At 40.9% G+C, this 20376-nt stretch overlaps 1 protein-coding gene across 3 annotated transcripts in view; it reads left to right on the top strand.

The window, feature by feature from the left end:
- Positions 1-20376, top strand: part of nt5dc1 (5'-nucleotidase domain containing 1) — a 67086-nt gene that overhangs the window by 15082 nt on the left and 31628 nt on the right. For all 3 annotated transcript variants that reach the window (XM_077586858.1, XM_077586859.1, XM_077586860.1), the window contains 4 exons: positions 3056-3127; positions 3446-3555; positions 4481-4560; positions 4651-4732. In XM_077586858.1, coding sequence (XP_077442984.1) covers positions 3056-3127; positions 3446-3555; positions 4481-4560; positions 4651-4732 — 344 coding nt within the window. The remainder of the gene's footprint in view (positions 1-3055; positions 3128-3445; positions 3556-4480; positions 4561-4650; positions 4733-20376) is intronic.

Raw genomic sequence — 20376 nt, 5'->3', positions numbered from 1 at the left:
ATAATAATAGCGCAACAATTGTCTATTGGTTTTAAATAATAAAACACCCCGCACCGGCCCCCTACATTGATATTTATTAACTGCATGAAACTAACGGTAACAACCCAAATAATAATAGTAGGCAGAACACTATTGTGTATATATAATTTAGAAATACTGTCATAACATAATACAAAACACATATGTTGAAATGTTTTATGGGAACTGTCACAAAGACGATGAGCAGACAAAATCCCAAATGGAACATGATTGATGCTTGCGTAAAAAAAACAAAAAAACCCTAATGTTCGTTGCAAAATTAAGGCCTTTACGAAAACGTAGACAAATATTTCACACACAGCGGAAAAAGGTTCACACGCGCAGCAGAAGACTCGGCGAGACACGATGGTGCTGGCCGCGCTGACCCAATTTAATGGTAAGGTACGACACCTTTCCACGTCATTTAGAAAAGTAATTTTCAGAAGAATTTCCGCCAGCGAGTTTTCAGGTGCTCCCCGAAACACTTTTTTTTTTCTGTTGTGACTTTTCCACTTTCATCCTTTACCACGATCTGCCCCTCGTGTTGATTAGCCACTGTGCTTCTCCTTACACAAATAGATTACCAAAACACGTGCAACAACAACCTCACCAAAGCAGGGCTTGTGTATCTATATTAGCTTACTATCAAAATGACTAAGTTGGCTACATGTACATCATGAGCATTTATGATTAAATGTTTATTTTCCCTTCAGTGAGTTCTGTAAAGTACGCAGCACATGACTGCTCTGTTGTACGATGGTGCCTCAACCTTAACTTTATTACAATATTATTGAATCATTTTTCATTGCAAAACTCCCCTTGTGGTGTAGAGGTTCACTCACCTGACTCGGATGCGGGCAGGCACAGGCTCAATTCCCGCTGGTGGCGGTATGACTGGGATTGCGGATGGTCGTTTGTCTCTGTGTGCCCTACCACTGACTGGCAACCAGTCTAGTGTGTAGTCTGCCTTTCGCCTGACGACAGCTGGGTTAGGCTCCAGTAACCCCCGCAACCCTTTCGAGAATGGGCGGTATGGAACATGAATTAATTTTTCATTGCTTTGATGAAATTAAAGAAATGCAATAAAGAAATCAGATTTTTGATGTCATTTTTATTTTGAGAATTCAACAAAACAACAACAAAAAGAAACGTGCAGGACGTGCATATTCAGCATCTTGGACCGGTGGTGGTGGAGTTTGGAGATGCAATCTTGCAGTCCTCTACTTTCTCCAGAAGTAATGCAATCACAGTCTTTATCTCTTTCCCAACTTGGGTGCAAATGTCGTATGCCCTACCTGGAAATGTGCCTCTTTTTGTTATTTGACAATTTGCTAAAAAGTGAAAATTCAAACAATCCTCCCGCATTGGCAATTAATTCAAATCATTCAGTCCAAGAAATGTTGAATCCTCTGTTTTCCTCAGTTATTTTTCTCTGTTTATCTTGATTGAATCGAATCGTGACCTGTGAATCGAGTTCAGAACCATATCGCCAGATATTAGGCAATAGTGATAGAAGAACTAATAGTTTATCATCTGAAACTATTAAAACCTGTATACTTCATCGGTGCGCAAACAGCTTTGTTCTTACAGTTCCTATCTCATTTTTAACAACTTCTCATTGGAAAAACGTCATTTGTCACATGGTCAGAATAGGAGATTTTAGTAAGATGCTTTGATCAAAACAACAAAATGCTTACCAGCTGGTCCACTTCCAGGTGCTCAATCCTCTGAGCTCACCGACAGCTCACTGACAAAATGAGGTTTTTCCTCAGCAGTGTTCATGTTGGAGAAATTTCCTATACAAGAACCTAACTATTATTGTGATACAACGATAGAAAAAAAAAACTAAGATGCCTACATTTCGCTACCTCATCTCATCTCATTTTCTGAACAGCCCCTGATTAGGGTCGCGGGCTGTGCTGGAGCCAATCCCAGCTATCTCCGTGCCAGAGGCGGGGGACACCCTGAATCGGTGGTCAGCCGATCGCAGGGCACAAGGAGACGGACAACCATGCACACTCACACCCATACCTAGGGGCAATTTAGAGTGTCCAATCAGCCTACGATGCATGTCTTTGGAATGTGGGAGGAAACCGGAGTACCCACCCAGGCACGGGGGAGAACATGCAAACTCCACACAGGTGGATGTGACCTGAATTTGAACCCAGGACCCCAGAGCTGTGAGGACGACGCGCTAACCAGTCGCGCCACCGGGCCGTCCCATTTTGCTACCTCACACCATTAATTAACTGGCTTATTAGCAAACAGCAAAATAGATTAAAACTGTGTTTTCTGCTGTTTTTGGTTTATATTTCAAAGAAAATGGCTCCAGTTTGTGGCTTACTAAAGTCCAGTCTATCAAAATTAGTAAGTGGGTAAGTAAGGGGTGATAGTGGGACTTCATTTGGTCAGTGCCACCCTTGTGTTGTTACAATGTTCGACCACATTTTGTGAATGAACACAAACTCAGAAATTTGTGTAAACAAAGCCATTTCAACATACCCAGATTGAGTTTGCACACTTTATTCATACACATGCTTTATAAATATGGCCCCTTTCAGAAATATCAATATCCTAGGTTGATACGTTTTGGGCATTCTTGTCACTACCATTATTGTTGTATAGAAACTAAAATGTTTTTGTTTAATTTGCAATTGTGGAAAATTAAAGAAACCATTTGAACAGATTTGTGTTTCCCAATCACTGTGCTGCGGGAAATTACAAAAAGTCATACATTGTAATATTCAAAGGGAAATCTTAATATTATAAGATTGAAATTGAACTATTACATGATTAAAATTGAAATATGTTGTAAATTAAATAATAGATTGTACTCTAACAAGATTGAATTCGTAATATGAGAAGTCATTTTGTTGCATATGTGTCGTTTCAAGCTTTTGGCGACGTAAAGTCTCTGCTTTTCATGTAATATTAGTTTAAGTAATTTTTTCGCTACAAAAAGTTTGCCGGAGCTCACAAAAGATTGGGAAACACTGGAATAGATTAATTGAAAATTGACATAATGTGTTTTGTCCAGTTTTAAGGGCTTAGTGGTGGACCTTGAAAATGGAAACTTAGTGAAGCTTGCTGAAGATGGAACAGTATTGAGGTACTATTTTTCTATTTTAGACACAAATGTACTTCCAGAAACTTATTTTTCCTTCATATAATTCTGTGTGCATGCTACAAATGCAGGATCAAACATAGATTTGCATTTGTCTTTCAAGATAGCATCAGAAGCATAAAAAAGATGGAGTGCAGAGTTTATAACCAAGTGACACTGGCTTTTTTGATAGCAATTGTTACTGTAGCGCTGATATCACCACACATTGGTCTGTGAAAATATGATCTCATCTCATTTTTACAGAATGAAATATTCTTTGGAACTGGGATATGAACAAAATCTTTCCATGCTTTCTTTGTTTAGAGCAACACATGGAACTACTGACCTGAGCACAGAAGAGATCATCAAACATTATGGTCCAAAAAGGGAGTGGAAACACTTTAACAGCCTCAATTCCTCTTTCGCAAGATCTGGTATTTTTCTTTTATGTATAGTGTTGTAAAATTTTGCTGGCCAAAGGTAAAAATCAATTTTCCCCACTGCCATTGTTTTCTTCATTAGCCTAGGTTAAATGTCTGGTTGAAACTTGCCCTCGATGGATTGGCTATTTATTTCAGTGGCCTTTGAAAAACTGTGACCGGACGTTTGGTCCCCGGACGTTTGGTCCCCGGACGTTTGGTCCCCGGACGTTTGGTCCCCGGACGTTTGGTCCCCGGACGTTTGGTCCCCGGGCGTTTGGTCGACCGGACGTTTGGTCGACCGGACGTTTGGTCCCCGGACGTTTGGTCGACCGGACGTTTCGTCGAAAGACATTTGGTACCCGGACGTTTGGTCGACCGGACGTTTGGTCGACCAAACGTCCGGTCGACCAAACGTCGTTCGATGAAACGTCCGGTCACGGTTTTTCAAAGGCCACTGAAATAAATAGCCAAACCAAGTTTCAACCAGACATTTAACTATTTATTTCAGTGGCCTTTGAAAAACCGTGACCGGACGTTTCGTCGAAAGACATTTGGTCGACCGGACGTTTGGTCGACCGGACGTTTGGTCGACTGGACGTTTGGTCGACCGACGTCTTGTGTTTTTTGAGTTCTAACAAAATAAAAAAATTCTTTCTCAAAAATGCAATTTATACTCCACTGTCTGACTTTATTTTTTTTGCCTATTCATTGTGTATTCTTTGGCTGGTGCGACTTGTACTAAGGTTCGTCTTCTTGTCCCAAAATACAGTATATGGCGAACACTTTGAATGAAAATGGCTATCCAATAAGAAAATGATTACCTTCTAAGTACACTAAAATGCCTCATTGAGAGTATAATAACAGTCAATTTGGTTAATTTTCTACTATTGTTTTTTTGTTTTTGTTTTATTTTGTTGTGTTTTTTTTTTTTTCACAGCAAAATTCTATTTATATGACAACTACTTTGATCTACCTGGTGCTCTCCTGTGTGGAAGACTTGTAGACATGTTCCAAAGGGTAATGTTTAATTTAAAAAGTAATGTTTTTAGTAAAAAGCTGATTTTCAAATGAAAGTTTTTTTCTAATTGATTTTTATTCTGTCCACAGTCGGGAAATGATATGAATTCAGACTTTTGGAAAGACATGATGGCTGCAATTGACCATAATTACAACACCTCAGCATTTAGAGGTATGAACCTTTTTTTTTAAAGTACCCTATACTGAATTTATTGAATAGTGGCAGTTTGCATGTAGCTCAAATCCAATAAATTGTTTTTTTGCCGTGCTAGCTTAGCTATGAAAGGGCTCAAGCAGTGACTGCTACGAGGTCCTGTTGTATCCGTATCAATTAATATATATTTGGTGTTAAGATCCACATGAAAAAAAAAACGTTTTAAAGTTAGCATACACATTTAATCAAAAAGGGCTTACCAACCACTTTGGTTCAACGGATCTCTGACCCATAGGGCTACAAGAGCATTTTATAGGCACGTATAGCACGCTGTGATGTACAGAATAGGGTTTTAAAAAAACAAAACTATTTTGTCATGTCGTGATTTTTCTTTGGACAATTCTCGAATCGATTCAAAATCCATTTAACAATCTTTATGCCTGTTTGGTGATGAAAATAAACAAAAAGGTGCTTCAATTCCACTCCTGTACACGAGTTGGCAGCCCTGAATCATTTTCATGTCTTCTAGTTGCATTTTTTTTTTTAAATAGCAGAAAAAAATCTGCAAAGAAGTGAATTCACGATAAGTGAGGCCGCAATATTCGAGGGAATACTGTACAAGGAGCCAACCTCCCACGATAGAAATTCTATAGGAAAAGCATGTTATTTTGCCTCATTCAAATCATGCAAAAACCGTCTATCACAGACATCTTAATATCTGAACATTTAAATATGTAAACTAAAGTGCAATCACTTTTGTAAATGAATGGATTCCGCTTGGATCCAGGATCTCGTTCTTTCGGTCACAACCCACAGTTCATGACCAATATTCCCTCTAAGCTGCACACGTGCGCAATTGCACACTACTCTCGTCTTCTCCGCGCACAACAAATCATATGGAGCGCACAAAATAAAATCATTTTCCCCCATGATGGTGCCGTTCACGTGGCAGCCAGTGGCAGTAGCTCTGTCCACTCTTATGTTTTTCGTGTTTTACAGCCCTTCTATCTTTTTTAATTACATTTTAAACAAATTTAATACATTCCTTTTGAATTTATTGTGCAAATAGAAGAACAAGCGGTGAAATCGGGTGAGAACTGTCTAAATCTGTGTGTGTGGTTGTGCGTGCGTGTGTCTAGTATGTGTGATCGTTTGTCTTCAACCACAATGGACTATAAATGGAAATTAGCCCTCGGCTACAAGCTTACATATATGTTCATTAACATGAATATAAATATGTCCATTAATATGTGCTATCCCTTATTAAATAAATCAAAGCAAAATCATGGAAAAATATTGCATATACAGACGCTCCCCTACTTACGAACATTCAACTTACGAACAACGGTACATACGAAAATGTCTGCAAATTGCGTTTAAGTCCAAAAATGTTTGCAAGTCCAATTTTGCATTTCGCGCCTTTTTCGGAGTAGTACTTCTTTCCGCCGGTAATACCGACGCCTGGCGCTGTGAGAGCTCAGCTCACCCAGCATCTACCTTCTTCTTCGTTGCAATGCGGAAGTGCGTGAATGTATCTCCAGTGTGCAAAGAACCTTTTTCATTTGTATCATTAAATATCTCATGCATCCAATATTGAATATGGTTGGTAAAAAGCTAAAGGCTTCTATTGAGGGAGTTGCAAGGAAGAGGCAAGCCATTTCATTTGAAAAGAGTGACAATAATAACGAAGCTTGATGCGGGTGAGAGTGGTAAGCGTTTCACGGGCATTGAATCGTTCGACCGTCAGTACCATTTATAAACAGAACGATCGAGCAGCAGGACCCAAATATTGAACGTTGCACAAAGTTTGCAAATCAATTGAATGATGCCATACAGTGCTACCGCATCATTTATGATGAAAAAAAGAAGAAAACTGTGCAATCGTCATTAGGTCGCTTCTTTTGGCCAGTTTCTAATACATAAATCTCTCTCTCTCTCTCTATAGTACTGTACATATTCTCTCCATTTTATTAAAAAAAAAATTTCAGTCCAAACCAATGCGTGTTACTTATACAAGCCTTAGACATACAAATGCACTTCTATAAACCTTCAATATACTTATATCGGCCTTAAACATAAATTATAATACAAAATATAGCACTGAATCAACTTACAAACAAATTCAACTTATGAACAATCGCTCGGAACCAATTGCGTTCGTAAGTAGGGGAGCGTATGTACAGTGGTACCTCGACATACGATCGTAATCCGTTCCGAGACTGAGATTGTATGACGAGATTCTCGTAACTCGAGCGGACGTTTGCCATTGAAATGAATGGAAAACAAATTAATTCGTTCCAACTCTCTGAAAAAACACCAAAAACAGGCTATTGGATTGGAAACAATGTTGTATTTCTTCTAATTCGCCATCTGTTAACAAGGTAACACATAACTAGTGGTTTAATAGTAATAAAATGTGTTTAATCTAACTAAAATTGGGCAGATTTCGCCGAAGGGAGACAGAGACGTGTGGGGGGGTTCGTTTTTTTTTTTCCACGACAACGCACTCGTAAACGAAACAAACAAATTAAAAATTAACTTGGATTAATATATACAGACACTCAAACGTACGTTTAATGTAACTTTACACAAAACTGAATTCTAATTTTGTTGTAATCTTTTGTTAACTTCGTTTTCCGGGTTAGCGGTTTGCCACGCCTCCACCCTCACGTTCGCTATCGATGGGCTGTTTGCTGTTGTACTACGTATTCCCTTCAAAATATTCCGAAAATGATTCACACAAATGTCCTCACAATAGGATAACCCACGACCACTTGCCAACGAGAAATCTTGTAGTACATTTTAGCGATCGCTCCGCTGCTCATAAAGACCGGCTCGCAACTCCCTCGTTGAAATGGCTCTGGCGCAGCCGCTTTGAACGGCGCCTATGAGAGAGAGTTGCGACCAGAAATATTACAAAGAGGGAATTGCGAGCCAGTGCCGCTGATGTTCTTAGGAGCAGCGAACGAGAAGTAATATAATACTCCTCGTATTAGATAATAAAAATAACAGGAGATGCAACAACTGAGCTTACCCACGTATTGATTGTGGGTAATGAAGTTTCATGCTGAGAAAGAGTGCCATTGCCTATTGGCGTTGTGTGCACGAGTATACTTCATTACCCATAAAGCCCTCTTTTTGCCCGCGCATGAGCGTTGCGCGTTTCCTGGTCGATGCGTAGTAGAAGCTCGTCTGAATTAATCGTTCAGTGCGCGTAGATATTGTTATACACGAAAGATATGCAAAAAAGGCTTGGTCGCATCACGAAATTTTGATCGCATGACGGGCGAATTATTCGATCGAAATTTCCGTCGTAAGACGAGAATATTGTATGACGAGCGGTCGTGTGACGAGGTACCACTGTAAATGGAAACTTGACTATCAAGTGACATGTTCAGCAGAAAAGTCATTTGAACGAGAATGAGAAGTGAGAAGGACAGATGTGTAAAATAAGGTAAAATTTATGTCGGATTTGTGCATATTCTAATGGCATTTATGAAGATGTTTTATTCATAGATATTTTTTCATTCATTTTCTGAACCGCTTTATCTACTTTGTCACTCGCGGGGGGTGCTGGAGCCTATCCCTGCTGACTTTGGGCCAGGGGCGGGGGACACCGTGTATTGGTGGCCAGCCGATCGCAGGGCACAAGGAGACGGACAGCCATGCACACTCAGACCCATACCTAGGGGCAATTTTAGAGTGTCCAATCAGCCTACAATGCATCTTTTTGGGATGTGGGAGGAACACGGAGTAATCGGAGAAAACCCACGCAGGCCCAGGGAGAATATGCAAATTCAACACGGTTGGACCGACCTGGATTTGAACCCAGGACCCCAGAGCTGTGAGGCCGACGCGCGAACCACTCATCCGCCGGGCCGCCCATTCATGGATATTAATCATTACATTTTATTATTACTAAATCATTTATGTGTAGTAGACATGCACCGGCTTATGGCAGGTGTGATACTGGTGTGTGCCCATAGCGAGCAATGATGATGTTGCTCACACTGGTACTCAGGGATGTTGTCTTTCTGCCCAGACAAACAAAAAAATAGAGGGAACATTGTTCATGACCATATAGATGAGGGTGGTAACGTAGATCGACCACTAAATAGAGCTTTTCACCTTGACGGAACGTATTTTATTAAAATTTTCATACTCAGCCAAATCGTGCTTTTCAGCGCATGAAGAGCATACTTTGGCCATAATCAATTAAATTGTGAACTGCAAACAAAGGAATTGTCATAGACTGAATATCTTAGGGTACATAGTGCAATCTCAATCAATTCATGTAATTTTAGTACTTGGAATCATTCCACGCAATATTTAAGTTTCAATTAAAATGATCATCCTTGGCCAAATGGTTGTTTTTAGGATATGAAAAGCACACTGTGACCAGAGATGAGGGTGGGAACGTAGACCAAGCAGTGAATAGAGAGCTTCACCTTTTGGCTCAGCTCTTTCTTCACTACGACGGACCGGTGCAGACGCCGGTCCCGATCCACATGTCGATCTCACGCTTCCCTCACTCGTGAACAAGACCCCAATATACTTTAACTCCTCCACCTGGGGAAGGACCTGATCCCTGACCCGGAGAGGAATGGCACCTTTTTCCAACTAAGGACCATAGTCTCAGATTTGGGTGCTGATTCTCATCCCGACCGCTTCACACTTGCAAATCATTCCAGTGAGAGTTGGAGATCACGGCCTGATAAAGCCAACAGAACCACATCTTCAAAAAGCAGGGATGCAATACTGAGGCCAACAAACCATAAAAAAAGATGAACGAAACCAGTGACAAAGCCCCCGCGTTCGGGCGAAGGAAGACGTCGTCTAATAATGTTGCTCATCATAAGAGGTCTTCGAGCCATTCGTCTTCTGGTCCCTCACCTCAGACCAGTTTGCCATGGGTGGATCACTGGGACCCACAAACCCCACCACTACGATAATATAATGACTCGTCTGTGGGGTACTTATTTATGTGACCACTTATTCATGTTGACTACTTATCTAATTTGACTACTTATATATTTATTACTTATTTATTGGTTATTTATGTCTGCACTTCATGGTGAAGCTTTAAATCTAATTATACTTGAATAATGACAATAAAGACATTCAATTCAATTAACCATCAAGGGTTTCAGCATTTGCTTTCAATGTATCTAGCACCATCTAGCGTCGTGAATAGATCTATTGGCTAGACCCCAAATGTAAGTCGACCGCCACTTTTACAGTCTTATTTCAATGGAAAAAAACATCGTCTTATATTCGGGCCAATACAGTATACAGTAATACCTTGACGTACAAGTGTCCCAAGATACAAGAAATTTGAGATACGAGGAAAATTCAGAGTACAATTTTGCCTTGAATTATGAGTCTTCTTTGAGATATGAGCAAAGGAGATGGATCCAAATGCGGCCGCCAAGTGTCGGAGTATTTGAGAGACGGCTTTCGAGAACAGCATCGCTCTGTCTTTCTCGACGCATCTCCCTCGCGTAAAGATATCTACGAGCACCGGCCGTACATGTTGCATTTTTTTTGCATTAATCAGTGCAAAATTAAGGGGAAAACAATGGGGCCAAACAAGTCAGTGGAACGAAGGGCTAACCATTTCCAAGCTGCACAGTGTTGGGTTCAAACACCAAACATTTGTTTCACCAACCTGAAAAGAAGGAAATCACAGAGAATTTGAGTTATCTTTATTTAAAAAATGAGAGGTTAAGAGACTGCCCCTGTCACAGCCCTTCGAACAACACTCTGAAGAAAATCTCCCCTCGCCTATTCTCTTATTGTGTTTTGGGAGTGTCCAAGTTACAGGAAGTTTCAAGCTGATCAAGGGAGAGATAGTTCTCTCCCAGTTACCAAAGGTTCTTTGATCATGACCATATGCCCCTTCAAGATAACATCTTTATAGTCTTATCCCTGATATCTTGCACCCCTCACAAAACAGACAAACAGACAGGCGTCCGCCCCCCTGGGTAGTTCCTCTTTGTTGAATAAGGTGAAACTTTTCCAGGGGGTCAAGACATCCCCAATTCTATTAACTAACATTTCAACAGTCTAAACTAAAATCAGGATAACTTATTTACAATAATTCCAACATAACCCTCCTGTTTATCCGGATTCTTGTTATAAAATATCATCACCCATGACCTCTTCTTATCCGATTTTCGCATCACAGGATCACAAAAATAACAGAAAACGTTACACTCAGAAGTTAATGCCAGAGTCTTTAGCATCTTGGAACATTTCAGGCAGTCCAGTGAACTGCATTTCCTCCTCGTCCCCAGATGCGTCGGCGTCGTCATCATCCCGTGGTTCGCCTCCAGATGTCAATAAGGCATACATTTCGGATTTGACTGGTTGTATAGCATTTGTTATTAACCTTTCACATAACGCACGAATACAGGGAATGCAGCAACATCCACAAGCTGTGAGAATGGCAGCAAAAACAGCGATTGACATTAAAACTGATACAATCAACTGTTTGTACTCGCCAAACATGCTACCAAATTCACCCCACATTGAGGTGTCGACTCCAGAATGTTCTTTCATCTTGCTGTTGAGGGATCGAAGGCCCTCCAGGGCCTTGGTTAAACTCCCGTCAGCTGCTGTATTGTTAGGGATGAACGTGCAGCATTGGTCGCCAAAGATGGAGCACACGCCACCTTCCTTTGCCAGGATCATGTCAACAGCAATTCTGTTCTGGAAAGCCATCAAAGAGGTAGCCGACAACTGTTCATGGATGGCTGCAAACCCTTCCTCCGTCCTGTTCCCCAGTCGTTGCACATTGTAATGGATGTAGTTGATTCTGTCCACATTTTTGTTAATAGTACACCACCAACACAGGAATGATTCAAAACCAGCTGCCATTTGGTTAGCGAGTTTATACTCATCCGGTACTCCTCGGGGAATCCCGATGCTGTCGATGTAGGTTGGGTCCCCGTCTCCCCATCCAGGAGCGGACCGCTTGGCTCTGCCATTCCAGTGGTGAGGCAAGATGTTTCCTGCCACAGTGACCAACTCAGGAGCAGACATCTTTGTTATGGAAACAGGCAGGAGCAATGACACAGATGCACAATAGCCAGTAGTGTTGAATGGCAACCTGTCGTACAATCTATTATCACCACACCACCACCAGATGTCGCTACGAGCTACCGGTTTGAATGTTATATCAACCGTCAACACTTGTTTACATTGTATACTATTAAGTCGTCCCAGAATCAACCCTTTTCCTATTCTCTTAATGCACGTGAAGTTGGCCCGTGCTATTTTCTTTGAAAACACTGGTTTCTCCTTTTCTTCATCCGCCATTGGAAAAACACTATCCCAGTACGAACAATTTTGAGATGGTACTGGTTTGTTCATCACGTCTACCAGGCAGGTGGAGCTCAATGCTGAGGGTATTACCTGTAGCAATGGTCTGGCCCCCATACATACCACACAGTCTGCTTGCGTCACTTGAGCGGCTTGTTCCGCCATTAGGAGCCAATTGTTATCTAATCTAGAAATTCCTGTCGCAAATTTAAACAAATCATCCACCTCTGGTTCAACGTATATTTGTGGCATGTCTGGAAACTTTGATTTCGGCCCAGGAGTTATTTCTTTGCTAGGTTCAACAATTGTGGTAGTGACGTTTGGACAGAACGTTATGGGCACGCATGGGTCTTCCTGATGTTCTCTCCAGACACAGAGCATCAGCCCGTGGCATAGCTGTTTGTTTGTGTAGCCCTTCAATTGTTCGGGCTCGCCGAGTGGCACCTGAGTGGTATTCAAATTTAACAACAAACTACTTTTTGTTCTTGTCAGGGTTACCTGTTTTTTCCACCTGGCCCCTCTCTTGGAGAACCCATACGAACCTCTTGACCACTTCCCAGTTGTAGCCGCCACGTCACCCCACCAGTGACCCGATTTCTTTGCCCCAGCACTGTCCAAGTAAAAATCATACCCGCTCCAATCATTCAGCCGATATCCCCCTATCTTGAAATTTTGGTCAAATGTAATTACTGCCTCAGTTCTGTTGGTTTGGTAACAATAATACAATTGGTAAGTATAGGTATCATCTTTGCGATCTGTCGTTTTGCATGGATTCTTTATCACCTTCCGTGGTATTCTAGAGGGATTTTGATAGTAATGTACCCCTCTTTTTTGCAAATTGAGTGACTTTTCATGTAACAATAAAATTACTACTATTATTATTCCGATTGTTCCTCCCACCGCCAATCCTATTTTGTGTACCCGGGTGAATATCATGCTGGTAGATTGTAATCTCTCCTAATGCCAGACCGGAGCTGTTGACGTCTTCACCGGGTTTGAGATGACTGTAAACTAAAATTACAGCCCCCTTTGTAGTCGGACTTCCTCCGGAGGCGGGTGAAAGATTACAATGCTACTACAGCAGATACCACAGCGCGATCACTACAATACAAATAACGACGGTTAGGTTGAACACAATGATCGAAATTGTTAACTTAGTCATACTCGATAACCCTTTTGCAATGTGCCAGGTGAATCCAAGTATTTCGTTCTGCTATTTTAATTGCCGTTCCTGTGGTTAATAAAACCTGATAGGGTCCTTCCCACTTAGGCGAGTGCCAGTGTTTCTTCTTTATACTTTTAATCAGGACCCAGTCACCTGGTTCAACTAATTGGTCTTCCTGCAACGACACAGATGGCGTATCTTCATTAGCTTGTTCTGTCAATTCTTTTTGTTTTTGTAGCATTTTTCTCATATAATCCGCAAGATTGCTTTCGTCATCTGTTTCCCAAATATTTTTAAAATAAGGTAATCTGTACTGTCTGCCAAATAAGGTTTCATACGGGGTTAATCCGTTTGTGCTGGTAATGTTTATATGTAGTTTTACTAAGTCTAGGCATTGTGTCCAGAGTCTACCAGTTTCTTCCATACATTTTCTGAGTCTATTTTTTATGGTGCCATTCATTCTTTCCACCAGTCCCGCACTCTGTGGATGATAGGCGCAGTGATGTTTTAAATTGATGTAAAACGCTTGTCCTATTTTTGAAATTATTTGGTTTACGAAATGAGTCCCATTATCACTGTAGATTATTTCCGGAATGCCATATCTCGGTATTATGTCTCTGCATAATGCTTTTGCTACTGTTATGGCATCAGGTGTCTTTGTCGGAAATATTTCTACCCATTTTGAATACGAGTCTATTATTACGAGACAATATTTTTTACCTTCACACTTATTTAGTTCTATATAATCCATATGTATGTGTTGAAATGGATATTCTGGTTTTGGGAATTGACCCCGTTTTGGTCTAAGGTTACCTTGTGCATTGTGTCTTGCACATATTAGACAGGTTCTACAAAAATTTTTTGAATAATTATTAAATCCATAGGTTGTATATATTTGGTTTAACATTCCTATCATCCCTCCTCTTGAGACATGTGATTTACCATGGCTCAAAATAGCTGCCCATTTGTATAGGTTTTTTGGTAGGATTGGTTTACCTTCTGGACATATATATATTTGGTTTTTTATTCGCGCGCCTTTCTTTTCCCATTGTTCTTTTTCTTGTTTGGGTGATTGTTGTTGCATTTCTATAAGAATTTTATCATCCATTTTTTGTTGGTCATTTTCGCTATTTACTTCCATGTTTAGAATTTTTATTTCCCCTTGTGCTGCCTGTTTAGCAATCTTGTCCGCGAAGGCGTTACCCTTTGTTATGGGATCGGTACCTGATGTGTGTGCAGTACATTTACATATTGCTAATTGTGTCGGTAGTTGCACGGCTTGTAATAGTTCAGTTAGTAATTCGGCGTGAGTCACTGGTTTTCCAGTTGATGTGACCATACCCCTATTTTTCCAGTGTTGCGCAAACGTTTGAGTGGTTGCAAACGCATATTGGCTGTCCGTATATATTGTGACCGCCTGTCCTTTCATTAATTTACAGGCTTCAGTAAGTGCCACTAATTCTGCAGCTTGTGCTGAGAAATGTTGCGGTAACGCTGCTGCTTGTAATATTACTGTTTGAGTTACTATGGCGTAGTCGGTTTTTGTTTTCCCTTTATCATCTTTTTTCGAGGACCCGTCTACAAATATTATTTCTCCATTTTCTAGCGGTGTATCTTTAAGATCTGGTCTACTTTTACTCTTTTGTTCCGCTAATGCTTCGCAATCGTGTTTTTCACCTTCCTCCTCTGTGGGAATTAGTGTTGCTGGATTGAGCACTGTACACCTTTCTATTTTTAGATGCGGCTGAGACAATAGTATTGACATGCAAGACAGATGTCTTGCCGGTGACAGAAAACTCATTTTTGTTTGTAAGAGTAGAGCTGAGACCGCGTGGGGAACTTTTAAAACTAATGGGTGGAACAATACCACCTCAGCGCTTACAGTTACCGCTAGTGATGCTGCGACCACTGCTCTAACACAATGTGGCAGTGCACAGGCCACTGCATCTAACTTTGTGGAATAATATGCCACTGGTCTCAGCTTCTCGCCATATTTCTGAGTCAATACCGATGTCATGAAATAATTCTTACAGTCCACCATTTGTACAAATTCTTTAGAATAATCAGGCAACGCGAGTGTGCTACTACTCACTAGCGCCTGTTTCAAATCGCAAAATGCCGTTTCTGCTTCTGGCGTCCATTTCAATTTGTCTGACATTTTTAGTTCTTCTTTATACATCAGGGCTTGCAATGGCGCTGTTAATTCGGCATAAATTGGTACCCAACATCTGCAGTAATTTGTGAGCCCTAAAAAGGACATCATTTGCTTTTTTGTAAGTGGCTTCGGTGCTTTTAGGATTGCCACCTTTCTTTCTTCTAAAATTGTTCTGCCCCCCGCGCTTAACTGGTGACCCAAGTATTTTACCGCTTTTTGGCTGAATTGTAACTTATTTCTGCTGATTTTATGACCTTCTTCAGCTAAGTGTTTTAGCAACGCTAATGTGTCTTTTTCGCATTGCTCCTTGGTTTCTGATGCAATTAAAATGTCATCTACGTAAGTCATTATTTGGCTACTTTTTGGCGGCTCGAAGGTTGCTAAATTTGCGTTTAGAGCTTGAGAATATATAGTCGGACTTTCGCAGTAACCTTGCGGCAGTCGAGTGTATGTATAACGTTTTCCTTGGAACGTGAACGCAAACCAAAATTGACTGTCCTTATGTATTGGTACCGAAAAAAATGCATTGCTGATGTCCACTACCGTAAAGTATTTTGCGTTTGGGTTTAGCGAGTTTAACAATGTATATGGATCTGCCACTGTTGGGGATCTTTGAATTACTGCATTATTTACCGCTTTTAAATCTTGGACCATTCTCCATCCATTTGATGGAGCAGCTTTTTTTACTGGGAATATTGGTGTGTTACACGGAGAGTCGACGCATTCTATTAATACCCCTGCTTTAAGTAAGTCGTCTATTACAGGTTTTATCCCTTCTATTGCATCAATTTTAAGTGGGTATTGTTTTACGCGAGGTTTATATTCAGTTTTAGGTCGGATTAATACAGGTTCTGCACCTTTTATGAGTCCTACATCTGTAGGCCCTTTAGACCATAATTTTGCAGGTATTTGTTTTAGCAATTCTTCTTCGTCTTTTGAAAATAATATTTGTCACTTTTGTTTTGGAATTAAGTGTACCCCCGCCTCGACAGTTACTGTCCAAAAAAACGATTTCCGCCACAGCTCAGTTGACGCACTATACCATGTATTAGGCCCCGAGGGCTCCCAGTCATGTGCTTTCTCCCCTATTTCCACTAGCCTGCCTAAGTCTTTCCACTGGGTGTGTTCGGACTTACACAAAGAGATGTATGGTGCTGTATGTAATTTAAAAAGGGCTTGTGCCTTTTCAGGCAAGGCGACTGCGGTTGCAGCATCTGCCAACCCGTTTGTATATAGGTAAGTGACCGTTATTCGAGTAGGGGTGACTTTATCGAGGCTTTCCTTGTACTTTAGATCTGGTTTATTTATATACGACATTCATTGTGACATGTAAATTTTCTGGGGACATACGGTCCCCTTCAAACTGCACCGAATTTATTCCCTCTTGTATTAGACTAGTTCCTGTTTGCATCGGTGGCTTGTTTGGAATGTCCAGAGAATAATAGTAATTTGGCTGTCCCATCCCTTGTAACACGAACACTTGTTCTGGTTTATGTCTAATTATTTTCATGCCACCTGACGTTGGCAGAACGGCCAGGCCTAGCCCCACAAGGCCGTCTCTGCCCAAAAGGTTTACTGGACATTCAGGTAGTATTAAGATTGATAACTGGCATGATTTGCCTTTTGGATCTCTAAGCCAGACTGGTTCTGTCATTTGTACTGATTTTGTGGCGCCCTGTGCTGCCCTAACTATTGCGAAATTTGGGCTTGGTTTTAAGTTTGGTATTGATTCCCTGATTGTGGTTCTACATGCTCCTGTGTCACAAAGGAATTTTAATGGTTTGCCTTGTACCCATATTATCACTTCTGGTCTGACCTTTTCTTCGAATAATATTTCGTCTAAATTCAATATTTCATCTTCACTCCCGATTTGATCCTCATATCCCATTTCTTTTTTACATTCCACTTCTCCCTTGTACCCAATTGGTATCTCATCTATATTTTTGGTAGCCATTTGTTTTGCTCCCTCCCGTTCTAGTCATGCGTTATCACGTCGTTGAGATAAGCGGGGAGGGTAGAATTTGCATTCTTTGGCTGAGTGGCCCTCTTTTCCGCACGACCAGCAGGTCATCGGATTGCCTTCGTGATAAGCTCCCGGTTTAAACCTGAGAACTCCCCCGCTGGCCGCACCCCTGCCGCGACCTCTTCTCTTGCCTCGACCTTTACCGTTCGAATACTGGTGATAATACGCTTCAGTCCCAAAACTATCTTCGTCCCCATAAAAGAAAACTGCTTCTTTCTTTTGCTGTTTTTTATTTTTTATCACTTTTTCTGCATGAAGAGCATGGTTTATGTAATCCCCCAACGTTCCTCCGTTCATTCCTATGTAATGGCGATCAACCCATTGTTTTATTTCTGGCAAAGAATTAGAGTGGAGGGCGTTTTTTAACTGTTGTTTATAGGGGCGCGCATCATTTTCATCATGTTCTAATCCGCTGTGTTGTCTAAATACTTTTTCCATTTTAATTCTATATTCTTCAAATGATTCCTCCAAATTTTGTTTGCATCTTCCTATTTCAGTGTAATTTGATCTTTTCTTATATTTTACTCTGATTCTGTCTAACAACAATCTCACTTGATCATTCAATCCATCTGATTCTGGCGGAAGGATTTTACCTTCGCCATCGGTCGGATTATAAGACCCTTTAACATAGAACCAATCTGATCCCAATTTACACATCCATACTTGTTGTACCTCCATTCCATTTAAATGGTATGAATGTCTGAGGTTTTCCATTCCTGCCTCGCACTCAGCTAAATCTTCCTTTGGGTGTGAAATTCCTTCTACAGCCTTCCTCACATCTTCCTGTGTCCACGTCCTATAAACTCTAACGATGGGTGCCGCGTTTGGGTCACCCGCTTGTGGGTTTGGTAACTCTATCAAAGGATACATGTGCTCCTCTTCCCCCCCTTTTTGTATTTCACACTCTGCTCCTTTTGGTGGGGGTGACAGCACACCTTCCAGTCCCGTTACTAACCCTTTTGACCATTCCCCGATTACGCCTTGGGATCTAGTTTGATGTACTTTTGGATGGGTTTCTTTTAGTTTATATTGTGGAGGGGGTGATCCGGAGATCGCCGTTTCGAGAGTAGTCGGTTCTTGTTGCTGTGCTAACATTTGTCTTACGCCACTATATGGACCCACATATTCATTATCTTCCTTCCTGTGATACATGACCTTTTTTTCTCCCTCTTCTCTTTCCCGCCTTTTCTCTTCTTCTATTTTTTGTTTAGCAACTTTCTCACCCTTCTCCCTTTGCCCTGCTATCCGAAGCCAAAGTTTGGTTTGATCATAACCTCGTTTTTGCATTTTACTTCGTTTTTTGTTACACGATTCTTCGATTTTTTGTTGTAGTTCACGGATATCTTTTATTATTAGTCTACCAGTGAACCCATATTTTTTTACCCAATAACGCAAGGATTCCACCGCGTCGGGATCCTCTCTATGAACTATCTTCCAGTCTTTAGACGCAAGTTCCGAGAGGAATTCCTCTTTTTTACTTGTTTTACTTTGTACTTTACCCATTTTTGAATAAAATTTAGTCCCAGTGGGTCTTTGCACCTATAGTGCACTAACACTGGGTTTAGACAACAGGATGTCGATAAATTCCTTTAGTGGTAAACTCACTTCAACCTTTTCAGGCGGAGTTTCGCGTCTACATACATCCACTAGAGGTCGACATTTGTCTCCTGTTGTTTGATATGAGATACAAATCACCAAATGGTAAAATGTATTTCCAAACACACTTTTTGCACGTTCACTCCTTTTAATTCGCAACCAAGGCTCCGCAAACCTTTACAGAGTTTAATTAGTCTTTTGCAACTAAGGGTGTCTGTTACGCCACGAATTTCTGGTTATTGTTTGTTCAATACAACTTGGACTCCGATATCCTTTACAGAGTTTAATTAGTCTTTTGCAACTAAGGGTGTCTGTTACGCCGCGGATGTTTGTTGTTTGAATTTTACCTGATAGGGCCTAGGATTCTCAGGGCTTATTTCTTTAATTTTACACAGAGTTTAATTAGTCTTTGCAACTAAAGGGGTCTGTTACGCCTTCATTCATTCCTTTTTAAACAAAATTTTACTCACGATTCTCTGCGTCCTCGGTATCCCTTCAACCTTTGGACCCCAGCCCGTAAGGAAGAAACAGTCCTGGAAAAAGGATCTTTATGCTGTGGCCACAGACTTTTCTGGATCTTGCTCACCCGCTGGGATCGTCCGGTATCTTGGAATCCGGCTCGAAGGACCAATTAAATGTTGGGTTCAAACACCAAACATTTGTTTCACCAACCTGAAAAGAAGGAAATCACAGAGAATTTGAGTTATCTTTATTTAAAAAATGAGAGGTTAAGAGACTGCCCCTGTCACAGCCCTTCGAACAACACTCTGAAGAAAATCTCCCCTCGCCTATTCTCTTATTGTGTTTTGGGAGTGTCCAAGTTACAGGAAGTTTCAAGCTGATCAAGGGAGAGATAGTTCTCTCCCAGTTACCAAAGGTTCTTTGATCATGACCATATGCCCCTTCAAGATAACATCTTTATAGTCTTATCCCTGATATCTTGCACCCCTCACAAAACAGACAAACAGACAGGCGTCCGCCCCCCTGGGTAGTTCCTCTTTGTTGAATAAGGTGAAACTTTTCCAGGGGGTCAAGACATCCCCAATTCTATTAACTAACATTTCAACAGTCTAAACTAAAATCAGGATAACTTATTTACAATAATTCCAACAACAGTGACATTCATAACAAGATGGAGAGCCTTCGTTTAATATGGTTAAAAGATCAACAGTAAGCAGGAGATAGTGTGGCCGAGTCGATAATCGTCATGGACTTGTAAGCAAAGCAAGCATCTGAAAAAGACCTCAGCTGAACCCTTCATAGCGAGTCGTGGCTGGTTCGATAATTTAAAAAAAAACAACACTCAGTTCTGAGGCATACAAGCAGCAAGTTCCGACTCGAAAGCTGCGGTGGAATACATTGACATCTTTGCCTCGGTTATCGCAAAATAAGGTTTAAAT

The sequence above is a fragment of the Stigmatopora argus genome, chromosome 19 (assembly GCF_051989625.1).
Source record: "Stigmatopora argus isolate UIUO_Sarg chromosome 19, RoL_Sarg_1.0, whole genome shotgun sequence".
NCBI classification, from domain to species: Eukaryota; Metazoa; Chordata; class Actinopteri; order Syngnathiformes; family Syngnathidae; genus Stigmatopora; species Stigmatopora argus.
This window is presented reverse-complemented; position numbering and strand designations above follow the sequence as displayed.